Here is a 17639-nt window from a genome sequence, read left to right as displayed (position 1 = left end):
GGGAATTGTTAAGACCTCTTCTTCAGTGCGGAGAAGTTAGGATAGGCTGCCAACCAGACAGAGCTGTGAAGCTGGTGAAAATTGTCACCGTGATTGTGCTGGAAGGAGACAGAGACTGGGTCGTAAGATCTGGTCCCTACTCCATCGAGATCTGCAGCCACTAACATGCTGGCTGATTCTAGTTGCTCCAGCCTAGCCGAGGAGGAGGCTGGGCTCTGGGATCTTTAAGGTCTCTTTGGGGTGAGTGTTAGTGACCCAGGTTCCAGTGTGGCCTCTGTGGGGCCCTAAGGAAATCATGTCAAGTCTCTGAGACTCCGTGTTCTTATCTGTAAATGAAGATAATATTTATATCATAAGATTGTTATAAGGATTACATGAGATAAAGTATATACAATATCCAGGGCTGTGTCTAGTGCCAAGCAAACTCTAAAGTACCCTTGCCTGCTCCCTCCCCTTTACTCACACAAGGGCACATTCATCTCCATAAACAGCGTTAGCGAACCGAGGCTTGGAGTCCCTTATATTCTACATGGGGATTCTTAAACAGAGTGTCAAATAAAACAAATCCACTTAGTAAGGAATGACTTTATTTGAAAAGATAATTGCAAAGGGGGAAAGGGACTAGTGCAGTTGGGAGAAGGCAAGTGTCTAAAGAGTTAGGTGAAAGCTGTGTTCTTTCATAGAGAGGGGTAAACAGGCTAGAAGGGGCTGGATGTGGGGAAGGGAAGTGAAAGGGTAGCAGGACTGGACAGCAGAGCAGAGAGTGTTTTACCCTGACCCCGGCCCGGTCTCAGGAGGGGCTGTCCGCTGGCTCAGGCTGAGAGGGGGCCAAGTTCAGAAGCCTGAAAGAAGGAGAGACACAACCAAAATTTGGTTAACATGCATTTTGTCCAGTCGATCAGTGGCGAATGAAATAGTTCAGCTAATCATTTATGAGGCAAAGCATGGGAATTTGGAGGGTCAGTGTCTAGGTCACAGGTCATAGATCAGCGCAGGTGCATCCTTGACTCTTACTTAAGTCCTTTGGGTTTTTAAATTTTTTAAAAAAATTTTATTTATTTACTTATTTTAGTAAGTTGTTTTCTGGGACATGAAAGGGTGGGGACATTCTCCATTGTCATGGTTTCCCAGCAGCATGGGGCTCAGGGAAAATGCAACATTGTCCAAAGTAAAACCGGCGGGATCCAAAGTCACTCAGCTGGTGACATCCTCACAGGATGTTGATGGGTGAGCCTAGCCTTTCCCGGGGTCCTCAATGCATCCTCTGCCGAGTACCCACCACCCACCGGTAGAGATCTGGAGGGGGTTCCTCTGCCCTTGAGGGATGCGTGAGGTCGCAGATGGGGAGAGGACAGGCGAGGTGAGGAGACTGCCCACTGCTGGCCTATCTCTGACGCGTCCTCTGACCAAGCTGGCCACGCACAGCCCATTGGAAAGAACACCAGGGGGAAAAGGGGCCGAGTTCCAGGCTCGTTGCTGCCCCCGCCCCCCAGCAGCAGAGCAGAGCGATAGTCTGACGCTCAGCGGCAGTGTCCACAGCCAGACCTCAGTGGAGTGGAGCCGCCTTCTTGGAGGAGAGGGGGTATGTCCTTTGGAAGGGCCTGGGTTAGCCTGTGTGGCAGGGGGACTCTGGGGACTTAGGAGAGCAGCTCTTTACCATTAAGAGCTATTACATTTATGTATTTTCCCAGTAGGGACAACCCAGTGGAATATGCCACTTAGGGTGGGTCCAGAACACCTTGCCTCCTCCCACACCCACTTTTTTTTATTTTTAAAGATTTTATCTATTTACTTTTAGAGAAAGGGGAAGGGAGGGAGACAGAGAGGGAGACAGACATCAATGTGCGGTTGTCTCTCAAACGCCCCCAAATGGGGACCTGACCGGAAACCCAGGCATGCGCCCTGCTTGGGACTCTGGCCAGCGACCCTTTGGTTCGCAGACCGGCCCTCAGCCCCTGGCCACACCAGCCGGCGCTATCGTTGCTAATGACATCAAGCTGAGGTGCAAGAATAGGCGATGTCTGCCGAGGGAGCTCCCTTTCTAAAAGGCCACTTTCCCAGAATGAGGTTTTTTTGTTTGTTTGTTTTTAACCTATGCATTCATCATGTGAGCAGGGAAAGAATAAAAATAATTAAATTTATTTAAAACCAATAAAGCCACCCAGACCCTGCTTGTTCCTGTCGCCTGCCCTGAGAAGACGGGTTGCGGGAGGCCTCTCCCCACGGGCCTTGCATGGTGCGCGGAGTGCAGCGCCCGTTCTCCTAAACGGCGTTGGATCCTTCGTGAGATGTTAGCCCAGGCCTAGGATTTCAGCTCCTGCCCGCCTCACAAGATGCACCGTCAATGACAGTGGGCTGTGCAGGGCTCACAACCGTGCTCTCCCAGTTAATCCTCTGACTTGTCCCTACTTTAAACACCAGGATGCTGGGCACTGAATGAGGAGGAGGGGAGACTGGCTCCCAGGCCAGCAGAGAAATCCCTGACTGGTGTTCCAACCTTAGATTTGCAACTGTGTGCTGCACCATTGTCTCGCTGCGGGATTCGATGCCTGAAGACCTTTGGATGGGGAGCACTGTGGCCAGGACACTAGGTTTAGGAAGAGGAGTCCCGGGCACAAGACCCAGCTCACCGCCCTGTGACTCTGGGCACGACCTGTCTGTGTAACAGAGCGGCTTCTGGCCGGGCTTTAGGTGTCACCTCCTCTCCATTGCAGTCAGAGGAGGGACCGGGCCGGCACGGCAGGCCTAAGAATAGGGTCCCTGACTGCTCTGGCTTTCTGTCAGGACAGCTCGCAGGACCGACTGGCGCCTGCCCTGCTGCGTTCCCGCAGAGAAGCAGCCACACTGTCTCCGCTGGCACCTGCGCCGCCCTCTCTGGCTTCAGCCCTGCAAGGGAAGGGTAGGCAGTTCGGGTCCCCACGAGGGGCAGATGCCCGGGGAGAGGGGCGCGGAGGAGGCTCTCCGGGGAGGGGGTGACCAAGCCTGGCTCCGAGGCAGTGGCGGGCAGGGCCCCGGAAGAGTAGTGATGCTGGCTCCAAGGAGAGCAACTGAGAAGAAAACACGTGTAGGCTCCTCCTCCCCGCTTGCTAAACTCTCCATCCTCCCGGGGGACGGAGGCGGCGCAGCGGTGTCGGGAGGAGCCGGAAGGATGTGCGGGGCTTGGGCACAAGTGAATAAAGGGTACAAAGTAGAGAAAAAGTATCCCTCACCTAATGCCACACCCCTTCCTCTCTCCACGCCCCTCTTCGCCCCCAATAAAGTCTCCGGACAACCTGTGCACAAGGATCCCTCCAAGTGTCCTCATCCGCCCCGGGCTGTCAGACGGCCGTGGACACGGCCTGAGCTATCCTTCGTCCGCCCGGGGTGGACGCACAGCCCTCCCGGCCGCCTCGTTCTCCCCCTCCTTTGCCAAGGAGGGGCTGCACCCCGCGGGGGCAGAGGCGGAGCGGAGGTTCGGGGGCGCTCTGGTGAGAGCAGGGAGTAAACCTTTAGCAGGCAAGGAGTGTGGGTCCCACGGGGAGACGTGGCCGCTCACCTGGGCCCTGCCCGGCCCGCTGAGATGGGCTCCGTGTCCTCCGCGCTGGCGCGGTCCCGCAGCGCCGTGGAGCAGTTGGGCTCGTCGCCACCGCAGCCGGAGGCGCCACCGGCGGCTGCCGCTGCTCGCAGGTTCCCGTTTGCGCTCCCCAAGACTCGGAGGCTTGGACCCGGACGCGGAGAGACGCCCGCCCCTCCCGCAGCCAGGAAGGCTCAGCCCGCAGCGGGGACCCGGGAAAGGCGCGCGAGGTTGGCCAGCCCGGAGCTGTCCCCGGTGCTGAAGCGTGCGGAGGGCACGTCCCAGCCCGACGGGCCCGGAGGCCGCCGCGCCTTGGGTAAGTCCCCTAATCATGCGTAGGGATCGCGGGGAGCTGCTGCTTGGCGAGACCTGGGGTCGGGAGCTGGGGGGTGGCGCTTCTTACCTAAGGGGACAGAAATGAAAGGTCTGTCTCCCAACGGGATTTTGCCTTTCTTGTTCTCTTGCCCATAACTCCTTTTACAAGTTAAAACTCATTTCTGGTTCGATAACGGGTTATTTCAGAAGGACCACCTTTCACAAGGGGTCTCAAGAGCAGCCGGCAAGGCACCCTAAGGATCCCTATCCCCAGCTTTGTTCTGGAGCCAGCCCCTCGGGGAGACGTCGTCTTGTTGTCTGGGAAAGGACAAGGGTGGAGGAGGCGCGCTTTCCCGTCTCCTCCCCGGGGAACGGGAACGCGGCTGGAGAATCCTGCCTGTCCAGGATTTAGTGCCACGTGTGAAGAAGGAAACTGGTACTTGAACTTTTCTGAGGGGACTTGCGGGTGTGTGGCTGGGGAAGACATTTTCAGGATTGGTAAGAAGGGAGGCTGAAGGCCCCAGCTTTGGAGTGGGAGGCAGGACAGGTCTCCAGCTGTGGCTTTCACTGTGATCTTGGGCAGGACACTCTCCTGGTGCCTCAAGTTTACCTTCTTTGACACAGGGATGATAATAGACTCTCGCTAGGTAGCTGGAAAACCTCACCACACACAGGGTGTGTAGAAGTACTTTGAAACTGTAAAGTGCTACGCAAATACTCAAGATGATGCCCAGACCAGGTCTCTGTACATCTTCAGCCTCAAACTGAGATGAATAGTAGAACTTTTCGATGTTTAGTTTAATGTATTCAAAGGCTCCATTTTGTAGGACCCGTTGGTCCTGTTTTGTGTAAGTGGGATAAAACATCCTTAGTTGGTACAGGTCATTTTAAAAAATTGCTCACATTAGCCTCCCCCCCCCGCCCCCACAAACACGCATTCCTAGTTCATCCCAAGCAAGGTTGTGAATGCTCACTGCTGTTATCTATTATTGGGTTTTCTAGCTGGAATCAGCAGGCATAGTGGGCAAAACTGCTTCCTCTAAAGAGAAAAAGATGAGGTTAGTAGAGGGTGGGATTGTTTTACACTTTGACTCGTGAAAGGTCAGGATACATGTATCCTTATTGCATTGTGAATTTTCTTTTAAAAATATTTTGAGTTTATTGATTACCTTTTATTTGTTTTTGTTCCATTTAAACAGTCTTTTAAAACAAAAATTAAAAGATACATGCACATTGTCCTTGCAATGGGGGATTTTTCCAATCACAGGTCATGTCTTTTTGGTATTAATGGAAAGAACCGGATTTGAAGTCAGGATGCCTGGGTCCTTGCTGGGCTCTGCATCCTAGGGCAGGAGACCTATCATTTCTAAGCCTGTGCTCTCTGCTCTTTTAAAACAAGCGCAGACAGGGTTGCACCCTTTCTTATGCTGTAATTTTCCAAGGACATTATGGAGATACAAGTGGTTTGTAAAATAAGTACCGGACAACTGTAAGGCATTATTAAGTACTATTGGAAGGTTTAATATTTTCTAATGTGTAGGATGCAAATTTAGATTTGATATAATCTTATCATGGTCTATCAAAGTTATGTTGGATGAAACATGGACTTCCTTTGTGAAACTCTTCAATATTAATTTGTGTGTGTGTGTGTGTGAGAGAGAGAGAGAGAGAGAGAGAGATCGATCCCTGGAAGACTATAACCATATTTTTTGTCACATTTTTGGTGATGTGGATGGAAGATTTGGATATTACAATCCACACATTTATAAAGCCTGAAAACCAATGTCTAGGAATCTGTATTGAATTAATTGCTGTTCTGGATTTGATGATGACACCTTGGAAACAGTGTTAACTTGAACATTTTGGTTGTACAGGAATTAATTTTTTCCATCCTTGTCCCATCTCTGGTGAAGGGAACCAAGGGGAACCCACGCGTTAGTCCTGAGAAGTAGGCGCCAGGATATTAAGGAAGCGAGAGTCACTGTGGTCACAGCTGGGCTGGCAGTTAAAGCCGGAGGCCTGAGGAGAGAGCGTAGCTCAGGGCGCAGAGTGAGGCCGGGGGAGGCCGGCTGTGTCTCCTCCCCGAAATTTAAATACTCTGAGGCCCTGAGATTTTTAAAATTAAGGATGGCGAGGGCTCCCTACTGCTCTCTCATCATACTGTTGTGAAGATTAAATGAGATATGGTGTCAAGACCCAAGAAGGGACCTGGCATATATTAAACATGGGCATTTTGTATGTGTGTTTCTGTTCAGAGCTTTGGGGCAAATTCACTGGTCAAAAAGAAGGAACAGGTTGGCCCATTTCCAATCAAAGGGTATCAGAATAAACAGATAACCAAGTAAAACAGAAAACCTTCCACAGCTACCTGCCCATGGTGTAATAATCTGTAGTAGCTTCTCTGGGGTTCCTGAATTTTCTTAGAAATTCCTTTGGAGGGAGAAAGATTTTGACATTATTGGTTAAAGTGATTTTCAATTGATAATCTGTATATTGAAATTATGGAGCTCTTTCAATTTTCGGTTGCTATCCCTTTTCTTTTCTTTCTTTTTTCTTTTTCTTTTTGTCTTGCTGTATTAACATTTGGAAAAGCTGTGTCCTCCAAGAACTAGTTTCAAAGAACCATCAATGTTTGCCAAATGGTGGTCTTGGAACAATGTTTCATTGTTTGCTTCATCATAGCCCTTAGGTACTCCTTCGGTTTACCATTGTTATGAGGAAAGCCTCCTGTACCCACTGAGATTCCTGGTCAAGTCTGCAGATTAACTGATAAGAGACAGTTTAACAGGAGAAAAGACAAGGTTTATTTAAGCTCTCACCTGAGTAGCTTGTTGAATAGCCAGAGGTTAAGTTTCTGTACCAACTGAACAACAACAAAAAAGGCAGTAGGGCTTCCATGAGAAAGTATGGAAGGTCCCATCCCACTTTTTGATGTTAACACTGGCTGAAATTGTGCCCTTCCCAGGGCTAGTGGTCATTTTACCCAGTCCGGAAATTCCTGGTGGGGACCTTCAATAGCAGCTGTATTTATGGGAGGCTCTACTTAAGTTTCGATAATGTTTCTTGTTGCTGGCGACCATATGCTTTCGGTTTGAAGTGGGTTTTGTACCACCGTGGTGGGCTGTTACGCCCTCCACCACTGCTCGCCTCTAACTCGGTTCTCTCTTATATTGGGTTTGGCGGTTTTCAAATTTTAGTGTTTATCATAATGACCTGGAGAGCTAGATCCGGAAACCCAGGCTTGTGGATATGAGATAGGGCTAGGGGTCTTGGTATTTTAACCAAATTTCCCAGGTGATTCTGTTACCACCAAAGTCACCCGGACTTTTGCTAAACGCATCCTGGGCCCCACCACCAGAGTTTCTGATTGGCAAGTTTGGCAAGTGACCTGAGAATCTGCATTTTTAACAAGTTCCCAGATGCTGCTGCTGCTGCTCAGGGGAAGGACCACACTTTGAAAACCACGGGTCAATGCACAGAAACCACCTGGAAGGGACGCTTTTCTTAGGTGCATTGTCTTGGCCACTCCTGAGGTCCCGATTCGGGATCCGGCAGGTGCTGTGGAGGAGAGCGACTCCGGGTTCGAGGCAGGGTCTCTGCCTCGCCGCCCGGCCCGTGGGCACCACTCCGTTGGCAATTGCTAAACCGTCAGGGTACTTATGACTCTTTACCAGTGACACTTTGTCTTGATTTTGATTTGGGGAGTCCATTGATTAAAGCTGGGGATCCAGGGATGCTTTTCATTTGGGATTAAAGTCTTTGGAAAACTTTGGCTGAATTAAAAGGACTGACTCCTGTGAAAGGAAGACTCTCATTCTTTGGAAGCTCAGAGGGTGGATGGTGACGGGGTGGTGCTCCCGGGGGCTCAGTCTGCAGCTCCCGCAGCAGCTCCCTGTTCTGAGTTAATTTAAATGGACACACGCAGCCTTCTGAAAGCTTAGGCCAGTGACAGGCAATGCTGATGAGAATGGACGTGTGACAGGCAAGTGCCGGACCCCTGTGCGTTTGGCATGACCTCCAGGAACCCCCCTCCCTGTCCCTCGCTGCCTTCCCCTTAGGGAGATGAGCCAGGGTCCCAGGGTCCCAGGGTCCCGCGTGGGCTGGGGAGTCTCTGAAGCGCTTCCCTTTGATTCCCTTCCCTGCCGGTTGCTGGAGCCTTCCCTTGCTTCCGAAGGCAGCCTCAGCTCTGGCAGCAGGGACCATAATGGCCCTCAGGGACTGTCAGGCTTTGGGGCTGGCTCCTGATGTCGCTTGCAGCGTATCAGAGCCCGGAGCTGGGGTCCTTCGGCCCTTCAGGCCTGGCCAGTCTGCCCTGAGGGAGGCAGCAGCCTTTTAAAACATTGTCGTCCTCCTGAGCCTTGGAAAGGGCATGGGCCAGCAGAGCGAGGCATGGGGTGGGTGCTTCAGGCTGGCACAGCCTGTGGCGGTTCTCTGGACGTCTGTGCACTCACCCAGGCCAGTAGCTGCCCCTCAGTCTCCCCCGGGTCACTCCCAACACAGCCCACCTCGGGTGACACCACCTTCTTCCCTAGGGACCAGCCCCTGCCCAACGCGGGGAGCGCTGTTCTGCGGGGATTTCCACCCACCACGTGGCTTTGCCAGCAAGAGTTTTGCTTTTCCACTCGTCACTTTTTCCGAGCCATGCGAACTGTGGGCTCCCCAGGGAGAAGGAAAGGAGGCGCGGGCTCCGGGCCCTGCCCCCCTCCAGCCTCCAGCCTTTTGCTTTGCTCTCCTCGGTGCGGGTGCCGGTAGGGTCAGGGGGAGGGGGTCAGCGTGCCACGTGGCCTCTGCCTGCGCCCCGCATGGCTTCTCAAGCAGCTCTGTAAGGCATTGACCCCCAACACAAGGTGAGTCCTCTTTCCCCTTGGAGAAGATGCCTCAAAAAATTAATTTTTAATGGCCTACTTGAGCATACAACGTTTGAAGGGACTAGAAAAAAGCCACATGTGTACTTTTAATATTTATTTTGTCATTTGTGTTACACCTATTTACGAAGCACAAGTTGGAGAAAATACATTAATTTAAGAGATTACTTTTTCCACGCTTACATTTCATAAACCAATTTTATTTGACCTTTTTTCTTTTTTGCATGCGTTTTAATCACTAGTTTCGTTGTCGGCACTGACGCCATGTTGGGGTCATCTGACTGTTTTCCAGAACACATCATTTTCACCTCAGTTGTTCGTATTTCAGCGCTTTTTGAATCTGCAAATGATGCTGTCACTCGAAATTTAATAAGGCAAGCACTGATTGAGGTTTAGGTTTCAGCCATGGAGGTTCATTTCTCCTCCCTTTTTGTGAAGTCTGAGTTCTAATCTGCCAGAACTGGGAGACTTCACAGCTGAAGGCTTTTTGTATTTGACCACATTAGGCATTTTTTTCTTTTGTGACTCACTTATTTCACTTAGCATACTATCTTCATGGTTCATCCATGTTGTATCATAGCTCAGAAATTTTTCTTTTAGTATTTTTTAAAAAAAATTATTATTAAACATTTAAATTATACCACAAAGTTGAAAGAATTTTATAGCAAACTCTCTATACCCACCGCCTAGATTTTACCATTAATTTTTTAATACTTGTGTTATTATATATCTATTTATCTATCCATCCCTCTCTTCATCCTTCATGTATCTTCCTTTAGGTGCATTTGAAATTAAATTGCATCTGCAATTATCGGTACGCTCCCTCCTAAATAAGTCCACATGCGTACCACTAACTAGCGTTTGATATTTGTTGACCATGTTTTTGTTTTGAGGTAAAAGCCATATGCAACAAAATGTGAACATCTCAACGAAGGCTACATTTACTGAGCGCTCACAGTCCTGTGTGACTCAAACTCCTATCAAGATACTGGACATTACCAGCACCCCAGAAAGTTCCCTCCCGCCGCTCCCTAGCCCCCCCCCCCAATTCCCACTTATAGACACGCTCTTCTGATTCTGTCTGATTTCCCCCACCCCAGAGTAGCTGACCTCTTTTACGACGTCCTATACCTGGAATAAGTCAGGTGGCACAAGTTTTTCTGTGTAAATGTCTGTCACTCTCCATGTTCTTGAGACTCACCTCTGTGGATGTGTTATCAATGCAGATGCACCTCATTTTATTGCGCGTTCCTTTATGCTTCATCCCAGTGTATTTTTTTTCCCATAAATGGAAGGTTCATGGCAATCCTGCGTCAAGCAAATCCGTTGGCACCATTTTTTTTAACAGCACTTGCTCACTTCCTATCACTATGTCATATTAATTCCTGCAATATCTCCAGCTTTTCCATTATTATTACATTTGTTATGGTGACCTGTGATCAGTGATCTGTGGTGTTATTAGGGCAAGACCCTCCACCAGCAAAAAGATTACAACTTGCTGAAAGCTCAGATGGTTGTAACATTTTGTAAGCAATAAAATACCTTTTAATGAAGCATCACATTTTTCTTTTAAGATATAAGGCTATTGCACACTTACTAGACTACAGTATGATGTAAATATAATGTTTATATGCATTGGAAAACCAAAAATATTTGTGTGACTTGTTTTATTGTGACACTGGGGAGATTCGGAACCGAACCTGCAGTGTCTCAAGGTTTGCCTGTCTGCACTACTTCTTATTGCCGAGTAATGTTCCATTAGATGACTCTGCTGCAGTTTCTCTACTTCTAACCTTTTTATGGTTTTATTTTGTTTTTGTTTAATTTGTTTTGGAGTTATCTTGGAGTAAATATAAATATACCTTATAAATATAAACATATTCATATATATATACTTTATATTTTTCCATATGGCTATCCATTTGTCTCAACAGTCCTTATTAAAATGTCCATCATTAAATACTCCATTGGTTGGAGATGCTAACTTTATTATACACAACTTCCTTGTGCACATTCAGGTCTATTTCTGGGTTGTCTACTCTGTTTCATTGGTCTGTGTAGAGGTCAGGTTCCTGGCAGGAAACAGAATTCCACTCAAACGGTTAAAATGAAGGGACTTTAATGGAGGTGTGATGAGGGTTCAGGGAACTTACAAGGGTGGGGAGCCAGGACACCCAGGGCCCGAAGGAGCAGGAGAGGAAACTCAGGCTGTGCAGGAAGGGCTGTGGTTCCACGTGGGCAGAGCCGCTGCCTGAGGAGCAGCAGGGGGGAAACCCCCTGACCTCCCTGTTCTCGCCCTCTGACCTCCTACCATGGCCTCGCGTTGGCTGAACCCACAGAAAGGCAGCGTGCGAGGTCAGCCGATGGCCCCGGGACACAAGGGCAGCACAGAGAAGGGCGGGAAATGATGAGTGGGCAGGGACAAGTGGAGAGCCCCCCAGCCTGTTCCAGACAGCACGGCATTGTGCTAATTGCTGTGGTTTTAGCAAGTCTAGTTCCAGCTCATCACTTCTCCTCGGAGAGCTTCTGGCTGTACTTGCTTGTTTAATTTTCCATATGACTTTAGAATCAATTTGCCTAGTTAAATAAGAAGCAGACATAAAATCCAGTTTGTTGATATGTTTGTTTGGATTAAGATAGGTTGGTATATTCACCCAGAAGAAAATTGGCATCTTCACGATGCTGAAGTGTCCTTTCTATGAATGTCCTTCCATTTGTTCAAGTATTTTTCATGTGTGTGTAAGCATATGCCTCAGCGGTGTTTATAGTTTTCTATATATGCGTCTTCTATTTCTTTATAAGTTTATTCTTTGGCATTTGTTATGCTTGCTCTTTTAAAGGGCTTGTTCCTTCTTGTATATCATACAACTGGTTTTAGTTGGTATTAAAAAAAGCCATTGGTTTGTAAAAACTACTTCATACAGATTTTGTACTGTTATATCTCACTGAATTTTCCTAGTGTTTGTAGTAGTTTACTGGTCCATTCTCTTGGGGTTTCCAGATACATAACCATATCATAATAATAGCTTTATTATTTCTAGAATTTATGTTTCTTATTTCTTTATATTGTTTAGTTATATTCATTAATTACTTTATATTAACTCCAGGACCAGCCTTCTTGTTTCTGACTTTCTTAGAATGCTGCATTTAAAGTGCATGCATATATATATATATATATATATAAAATATTATACATATACATGGAAAAGAGTACATATTAAGGAACATGATATCATGTTAAGGACATATGTCTGTGCATATATGTATATATAAGTATATACATATATACATGCATATATATACACACAGAATTACTTAAAGATTCCTATGTTATTTAGCTGCAAAAAATAAAGTTGAGAATGGGGACTGAGGTTTGTCCAAAGCCTTTTCAGCCTGTAAGGAATCAGTATGGCTCTTCTCCTTCGATCAATAAATAGGAATAATCAATAGATAACCTAATGTTGAATCACCTCCGTTTTCCTAGAACCAGCTTTACTTGGACAGGACATGCTGTTTTAATGTACAGTTGCATTCTGTTGATTAATATTTTATTTAGAATTTTTACATTGACATTAAGTGAGATTTGTCTTTAGTTTTTACTGCATGTGAAATATTTATCAGGTTCTGACATCGATGTAATACTTCTCTTTACAAAAATAACTTAGAAGTTTTTCTTCCTATAGTCTAGACAAGTCTAAATGCCGTCAGAACTACCCGCTTTTTCAAAGTCTGTGCAGGCAAACTTGTGCTGGGAAACCTGTGCCTGGTGCCTTGGTGGTGGTCGGCGCGCAGTTTCTTTTGACAACTTTCTCTCTTTCTTCTCCAGAAACTGGACCACTTAGATTTTTTATTTCTTCTGAGGAATCTTAGGCCACATATATTTTCCTAGAAAATTATGTCTTTCATTCACGTTTCAAAATGTATTCATGTTACGCCTCTTTGAATTTTATTTAACATTTCGGCAGGACGGACTCGAGCTTCCCTACCAATCAGCGGGCTGTGCTCACGCCGCCCGTCATCCCGAATTTCCTGCTCCTACGGTCTGGGGTGCCGTCCATTTCTTCCCTCCTGTCGCCTGCACGTCACCCCATGGCAGCCACGCTGGATTCTGCTCTGATGCCTTCACTCCCCGAAGTGATTGCCTCTCACACGCGCCCAGCCAGGCTGCCGGTCAGCACCCCAGGCGCGCGCCCGGACTGGGAGCTGAACCCGCGGCCCCTCGGTTTGCAGGGCCACGCCCATCCCACTGAGCCACGCCAGCCAGGGCCCCTCTGCCCTTTCCTGCCCGCGGTCTCATGGCCTGCCTCTCCTCGCTGTGCTCTCCTCTCTTTCCTGGCTGCTGTCACCTGCCCTAGCGCTCAAAACCCTGCTTCCTTCTGCGGAGAGAGTTCTCCGCCTCGCACCTCCTTCAGTCCCCGCGCTGACGCTTGGGTTTGCACAGTAAATCCAGCACCAGGGGTGCCCTGGGATGAGGCAATGTGGACATAGGGCACCGGAGTAACTCTCCCTCGCGCGTGGGGGCAGGGGAGTGCGGTTGGCGAGGAACTGGCACCTCTGAAATCTCGGGGGACACCCTCAGCTTGGTGTAAAGCATCCCCAACTTCCATGGGGACACCGCCTGTCCTCCGGGGGCGGGGGCCGCAGCCCGGACCGCACTAGCTGTTCAGGCGCGGAGTCTGGGCCTGTCTTTCCTTTCCTCTTCCCACCGGTTGCACCCACCCTGCGCCGGGCTTTGACGGAGCACGTGTCTCCCTGTCTCAGCGAGGAAAAGCCAAAGGGCTGCAAGGAGCGCCTCCACGGTCCCACCTGCACGCACTCGGTAGAGTAACTGGAAGCCCTGCTGCAGAAGGTTGCTTTTCATTAACCTCGCAGGAATGCAAGGTCAGCCTTCCGCGCGGTTGGGTCTTCCGGAGTCCGCTTTTTGCATTATGGACGGGTTTTATGGTAAACGTCAATCTGTTTTGCTGAACGAGGGGAAGGAAGTCTGCAGCCGGCTTTGAGAGCATTTTTTTCTCCCTCCTCTTCCAGAAACAGAGGTCACCGGTGGCATCTGGGCATGTGCGATGCCCTCCTCCTGTTCTCGGTGCAGTTTGCACCTGAGTGCATTGTACTGGACAGTTTTTACTTATTTTCCCCTGCCAGTCTAGGAACCCCTGGGAAGAGCTTCCTTTTCTTTGTGTTTTAAATCCCAGTGCCCAACCCGGGCACAAGGAGGCTGAAGTGTGGGAGGAGTCACCGGGGAGACAGGGAGGAATCAGAGAGTTGCCGTGACAGGAGCCTGAGGGTGCAGGGGAAGGGTGGGAGTTGGGGTGGGCGGGATGCCACCCCGGGTCTTGTCTCCAATGTGCATTGTGGCCCCTGTGGGTAAGACCCTGAACATCTCTGGGCACCTATCCCTTTGTGATAAAATGAGAATGCTACCTGTACTGCCTACCTCGTGGTGTTGATGAGATCACCAAAGAATATAACAGACACTTGGAAAAGCAGCCGGAGCTACGTTGTGGTGCGTTGGCATTGGCCTAGCGGCCGGGGGACGGGTGCCTGCCACGCGGACCCTCAGGTACACTCACGGGCGTCTGCCTTCCATTCGGTCTTGCAGGGGAGTCGGCATCCGGAAAAGCTCTTCCCACAGAGTCCCGGAGTCGTTGATCGAGCAAAACAAACATCTTTTTAAATGCAGAGCTGAGCATGCAGGGAATTAGAGGAACCTCCTGGGAACTGGAATGGAAGCCCATGCATGAGACTAGGACCCTCCGGAATGAATGAGCCAAAAGAAATTTTGCCTACGAATAATAAGAAAAAAATAACAATATGTTATTTATCTATTTTGTTCTGGGTCTGGGTGGAGGAAAAACTTTCTTTTAGGCCTTTAGTTCTGCAGACACTCCATATGTAGAGCATAGAAATATATATTTGTATAATACACAGCAATGCACAACAGAGAGCGGACTCGGGTTGGCAGCAGCCTGGGTCCCAGGCAAAGGAAATCTGAGCACCGCTGGAGGGACACGTCCTCAACCCGGGCCCCACAGGCTCCCACAGAGAGTCTTGCTGAAATAAACGCTCCATCTAATGTTGCAAGTACAAACAAGCCACCCTAAGATGACGCATTTTAAATGAGAAAAGTAAGATGCATGGGAATGTATTGTAGTATGATCCCGTCTCAAAGAGGATAAACACTCGTCTCTCACACACGTGTGCCCACACGCACCCAGTCTCTCCGTGAGCTTGCATCTGATTGGGCGAGCGCACACACAGTACAGGACACACACCAGCTATTACCATGGGTGATCTGGGGGTGGGATGGGACTATAACCGGAGAGGGACAAGGGGGCAAGCAAAGCCGGGAAGGAGGTGTCCCCAGGCCTGGCTTCTCCCTTCTGCAGCCCACCCACGCCACGCCGTTCTGCACAGCGTCCCGACTGAGCCTGTGTCCCTCTGCTCCTCTGCCTCAGCCGCACGGCTCCGAGGGACACCCCGGCCCTTTGCATATGGAGCACATGGGCACGAAGAATAGGTAGCAGCCTCCATGGCAGCGGACAAATAACAGCAGCCATTGCAAATTAAGTTAAATACCAGTGTGGATGCCATAATTGTCAGCCCCCGTTTATGTAGGGCTTGCCACGCGGCAGGCCCTTTCTGAATGTTTTGCCGTATTTCCTGTAGCCTCGCAACAGCCCTCCGAGGTAGGAACCGTTATTGTAATCCCCATTTTATCCACAAGAAAAGGGAGGCACAGAGAGGCCAGAGCACTTGTCCAAGGTCTCAGGTCCACCTCCCCAACGTGGGGCGCTGGGGTTAAGGCCCACAGTCCCCACGCCAGCCCCGCCCCCGGTCCAGGTGCCTGCTTAGTCATCAGGCTGACACGGGTACGTGCCCAGGGAAGATTTGATGCAGTAGTGACCGTTTCTGTGTTGGGGGGGTAAGTTTTGAATTATTATTCAAAATGTCATCTTTCCTAAGCCTTGCTACCCTTAAAATGAAAGTCCGAGAAGAAATGGACACCATTTGAGGACAAAAGAGCACCTGTCAGTTTCATAGCCCTTCCCCCCAACTCCCCCAGCGCCTAACACTGTGCCTGGCACTACGTAAGAATAGTTACTGCATGCCTTGTTGAATCTGTCAGCGCAAGATGTGATTTAGGGAGCTCCCTGCCAAGGAGTCGGGGTGTAAGTAGTGTTTATTGAGCAGAATCAGATTGAAACCCGGAGTGCTTTCATGTTTATTGCCAATGAATCAACAGCGAACCCACAGGCGCAGACCGAACCCGTATTCCCACCGATTTAGAGAGGACAGGAGTGTGATTGCCATAACCTTCACATTTCCACACCCCAGGTCGCCTTTTGTCATCAAAGTGACAAGTGATTTGGGGGCTCGTTTATATGTATGATATGGCTTCTTCCGTCTGAGTGTCCCCAAGCCTTAGCATACGCCTGGCAGGCTCTTGCTGCTAGGGAGACAATGTCGCTCATTTCACAAGAGAGGTGGCGTTGGAAACCTAAGCGCTGCGGGTTCGGGACTCAGAAAAGGGCAAAGGGAGGTTCGCAGCTGTGGGAGGCGGAAGCCTACGCAGGGGAGCGGAGGGAGCGAATGATGTCAGGAAACACGGCAGGGCTTTGGGCTGTGGTCTTTCTCCTACATCTTGGAGTTTTAAAAATGTCAATTATTAATTTAATGGCTCTGGTACAGAACATGAGTAATCACTGAATTCTTTCCTCCAGAGAGGACTGGGATGCTTTCAGAAATGTGCGTGGGGACCCTGGAGTCAGAGGAGAAGTAGCTGATGAGGGGAAAGCTGGGGGTCAGGAAGCTGGGAGGACCCCGGCTGCCCCCTGCTTCCCAGGCGAGGCAGCCCCCAAGGCCGGGACCATGGGGCAGGGCAGGGCACACACCCACAAATCCTTGGCCTCCCAGGGCTGCCTGCAGCCCCCGGCTCTTAACACCTTCCTTTGTCAGACAGGACCCAACGGATGAACTTCCTTTGTACTCTTATCCTGATGGCCCCCTCCGGCACCTTTCTGGGGACTCGCCTGGGGTTCAACAATACCCGCCAACATTCCCTGAGCCCAGGTGCTGTGCTCACATCGCACGGGGCCCGTTTCCCTCCATGTCACAGGTGAAACAACAGAGGCTCAAACAGGGCGAGTGTGGGGACAGAACAGTGTGGTGTCAGGAGGCAGGAGTTGGAGTCAGACAGACGTGGCTTTGGCTTTGGGTGAACTCCGTAGCCTTTGAGTGGCTCAGTTTCCCTGAGTTACGAAATGGGGATAAGGCAATCTCCCTTGCACGCCAGACAGAACACTAAACAGATAATGTGCATCGAAGTGCTTAGCAGCTTGCCCAACACCTAGTAAATCCCTATTAGATGGGAGATGTGATTAGGGCTTAATAACATGTGCTCAAAGTCACATGGCAGCAAGTTGATACAACAGAATTTGAACCCAGGCCCAGGTCAAGTTGAAGTCCGTATTCCCCTGCAGTCTGCTGAAATGCTGCAGATCTTTCTAGAAGGGGTAGTGCCTGCTCACAGAGCTCCTCTGCTCAGCACGGAGCCTGGCAGAGCCTCCATTCCGCCCCCTGCAGGCAGGCCACCTGGCTGAGCGTTAGCTCTGGCGTGGAGCACCCAGGTCTCCAAGTAGCTGGAGATCCCTTTGTGCCTCATCTCCAGCTCTGTTTCTTAGCTCTTTTAACAGTTTCCACTAGGATGTGCTTTCTAGATAATCCCTTACTGTTTGAAGCCACATTTGCCCAGAGAGACTTTTCGTAGTTTTCCACAACCTTTGCACCAGGCATCTTATTAGCAAACCCCTCCCTGGAGGGTCGGATAACTCCGAAGCTTTTATGTACTTACTCCTCAACAATTAATTTTTCCACAAACAGGCTTGTACGATGACAACTCTGTCCGA

General features: G+C 49.6%; 1 protein-coding gene across 1 annotated transcript in view; it reads left to right on the top strand.

Annotated features, from left to right (window-relative positions):
* The first annotated feature begins 3559 nt into the window (after nucleotides 1-3559).
* The window catches only part of PDE1C (phosphodiesterase 1C), a 431124-nt gene continuing 417044 nt past the window's right edge, over nucleotides 3560-17639 (top strand). Inside the window, 3 exon segments of the mRNA XM_054571335.1 lie at nucleotides 3560-3622; nucleotides 3624-3776; nucleotides 3779-3869. Of these exon segments, the coding sequence (XP_054427310.1) occupies nucleotides 3560-3622; nucleotides 3624-3776; nucleotides 3779-3869 (307 nt within the window).

Source organism: Pteronotus mesoamericanus, unplaced genomic scaffold (genome assembly GCF_021234165.1).
Source record: "Pteronotus mesoamericanus isolate MK-2021 breed Mesoamerican mustached bat unplaced genomic scaffold, CSHL_Meso_final contig_220, whole genome shotgun sequence".
Taxonomy (NCBI): Eukaryota; Metazoa; Chordata; class Mammalia; order Chiroptera; family Mormoopidae; genus Pteronotus; species Pteronotus mesoamericanus.
The sequence above is the reverse complement of the archived record's forward strand: the minus strand, read 5'-3'. Positions and strand labels throughout refer to the sequence as shown.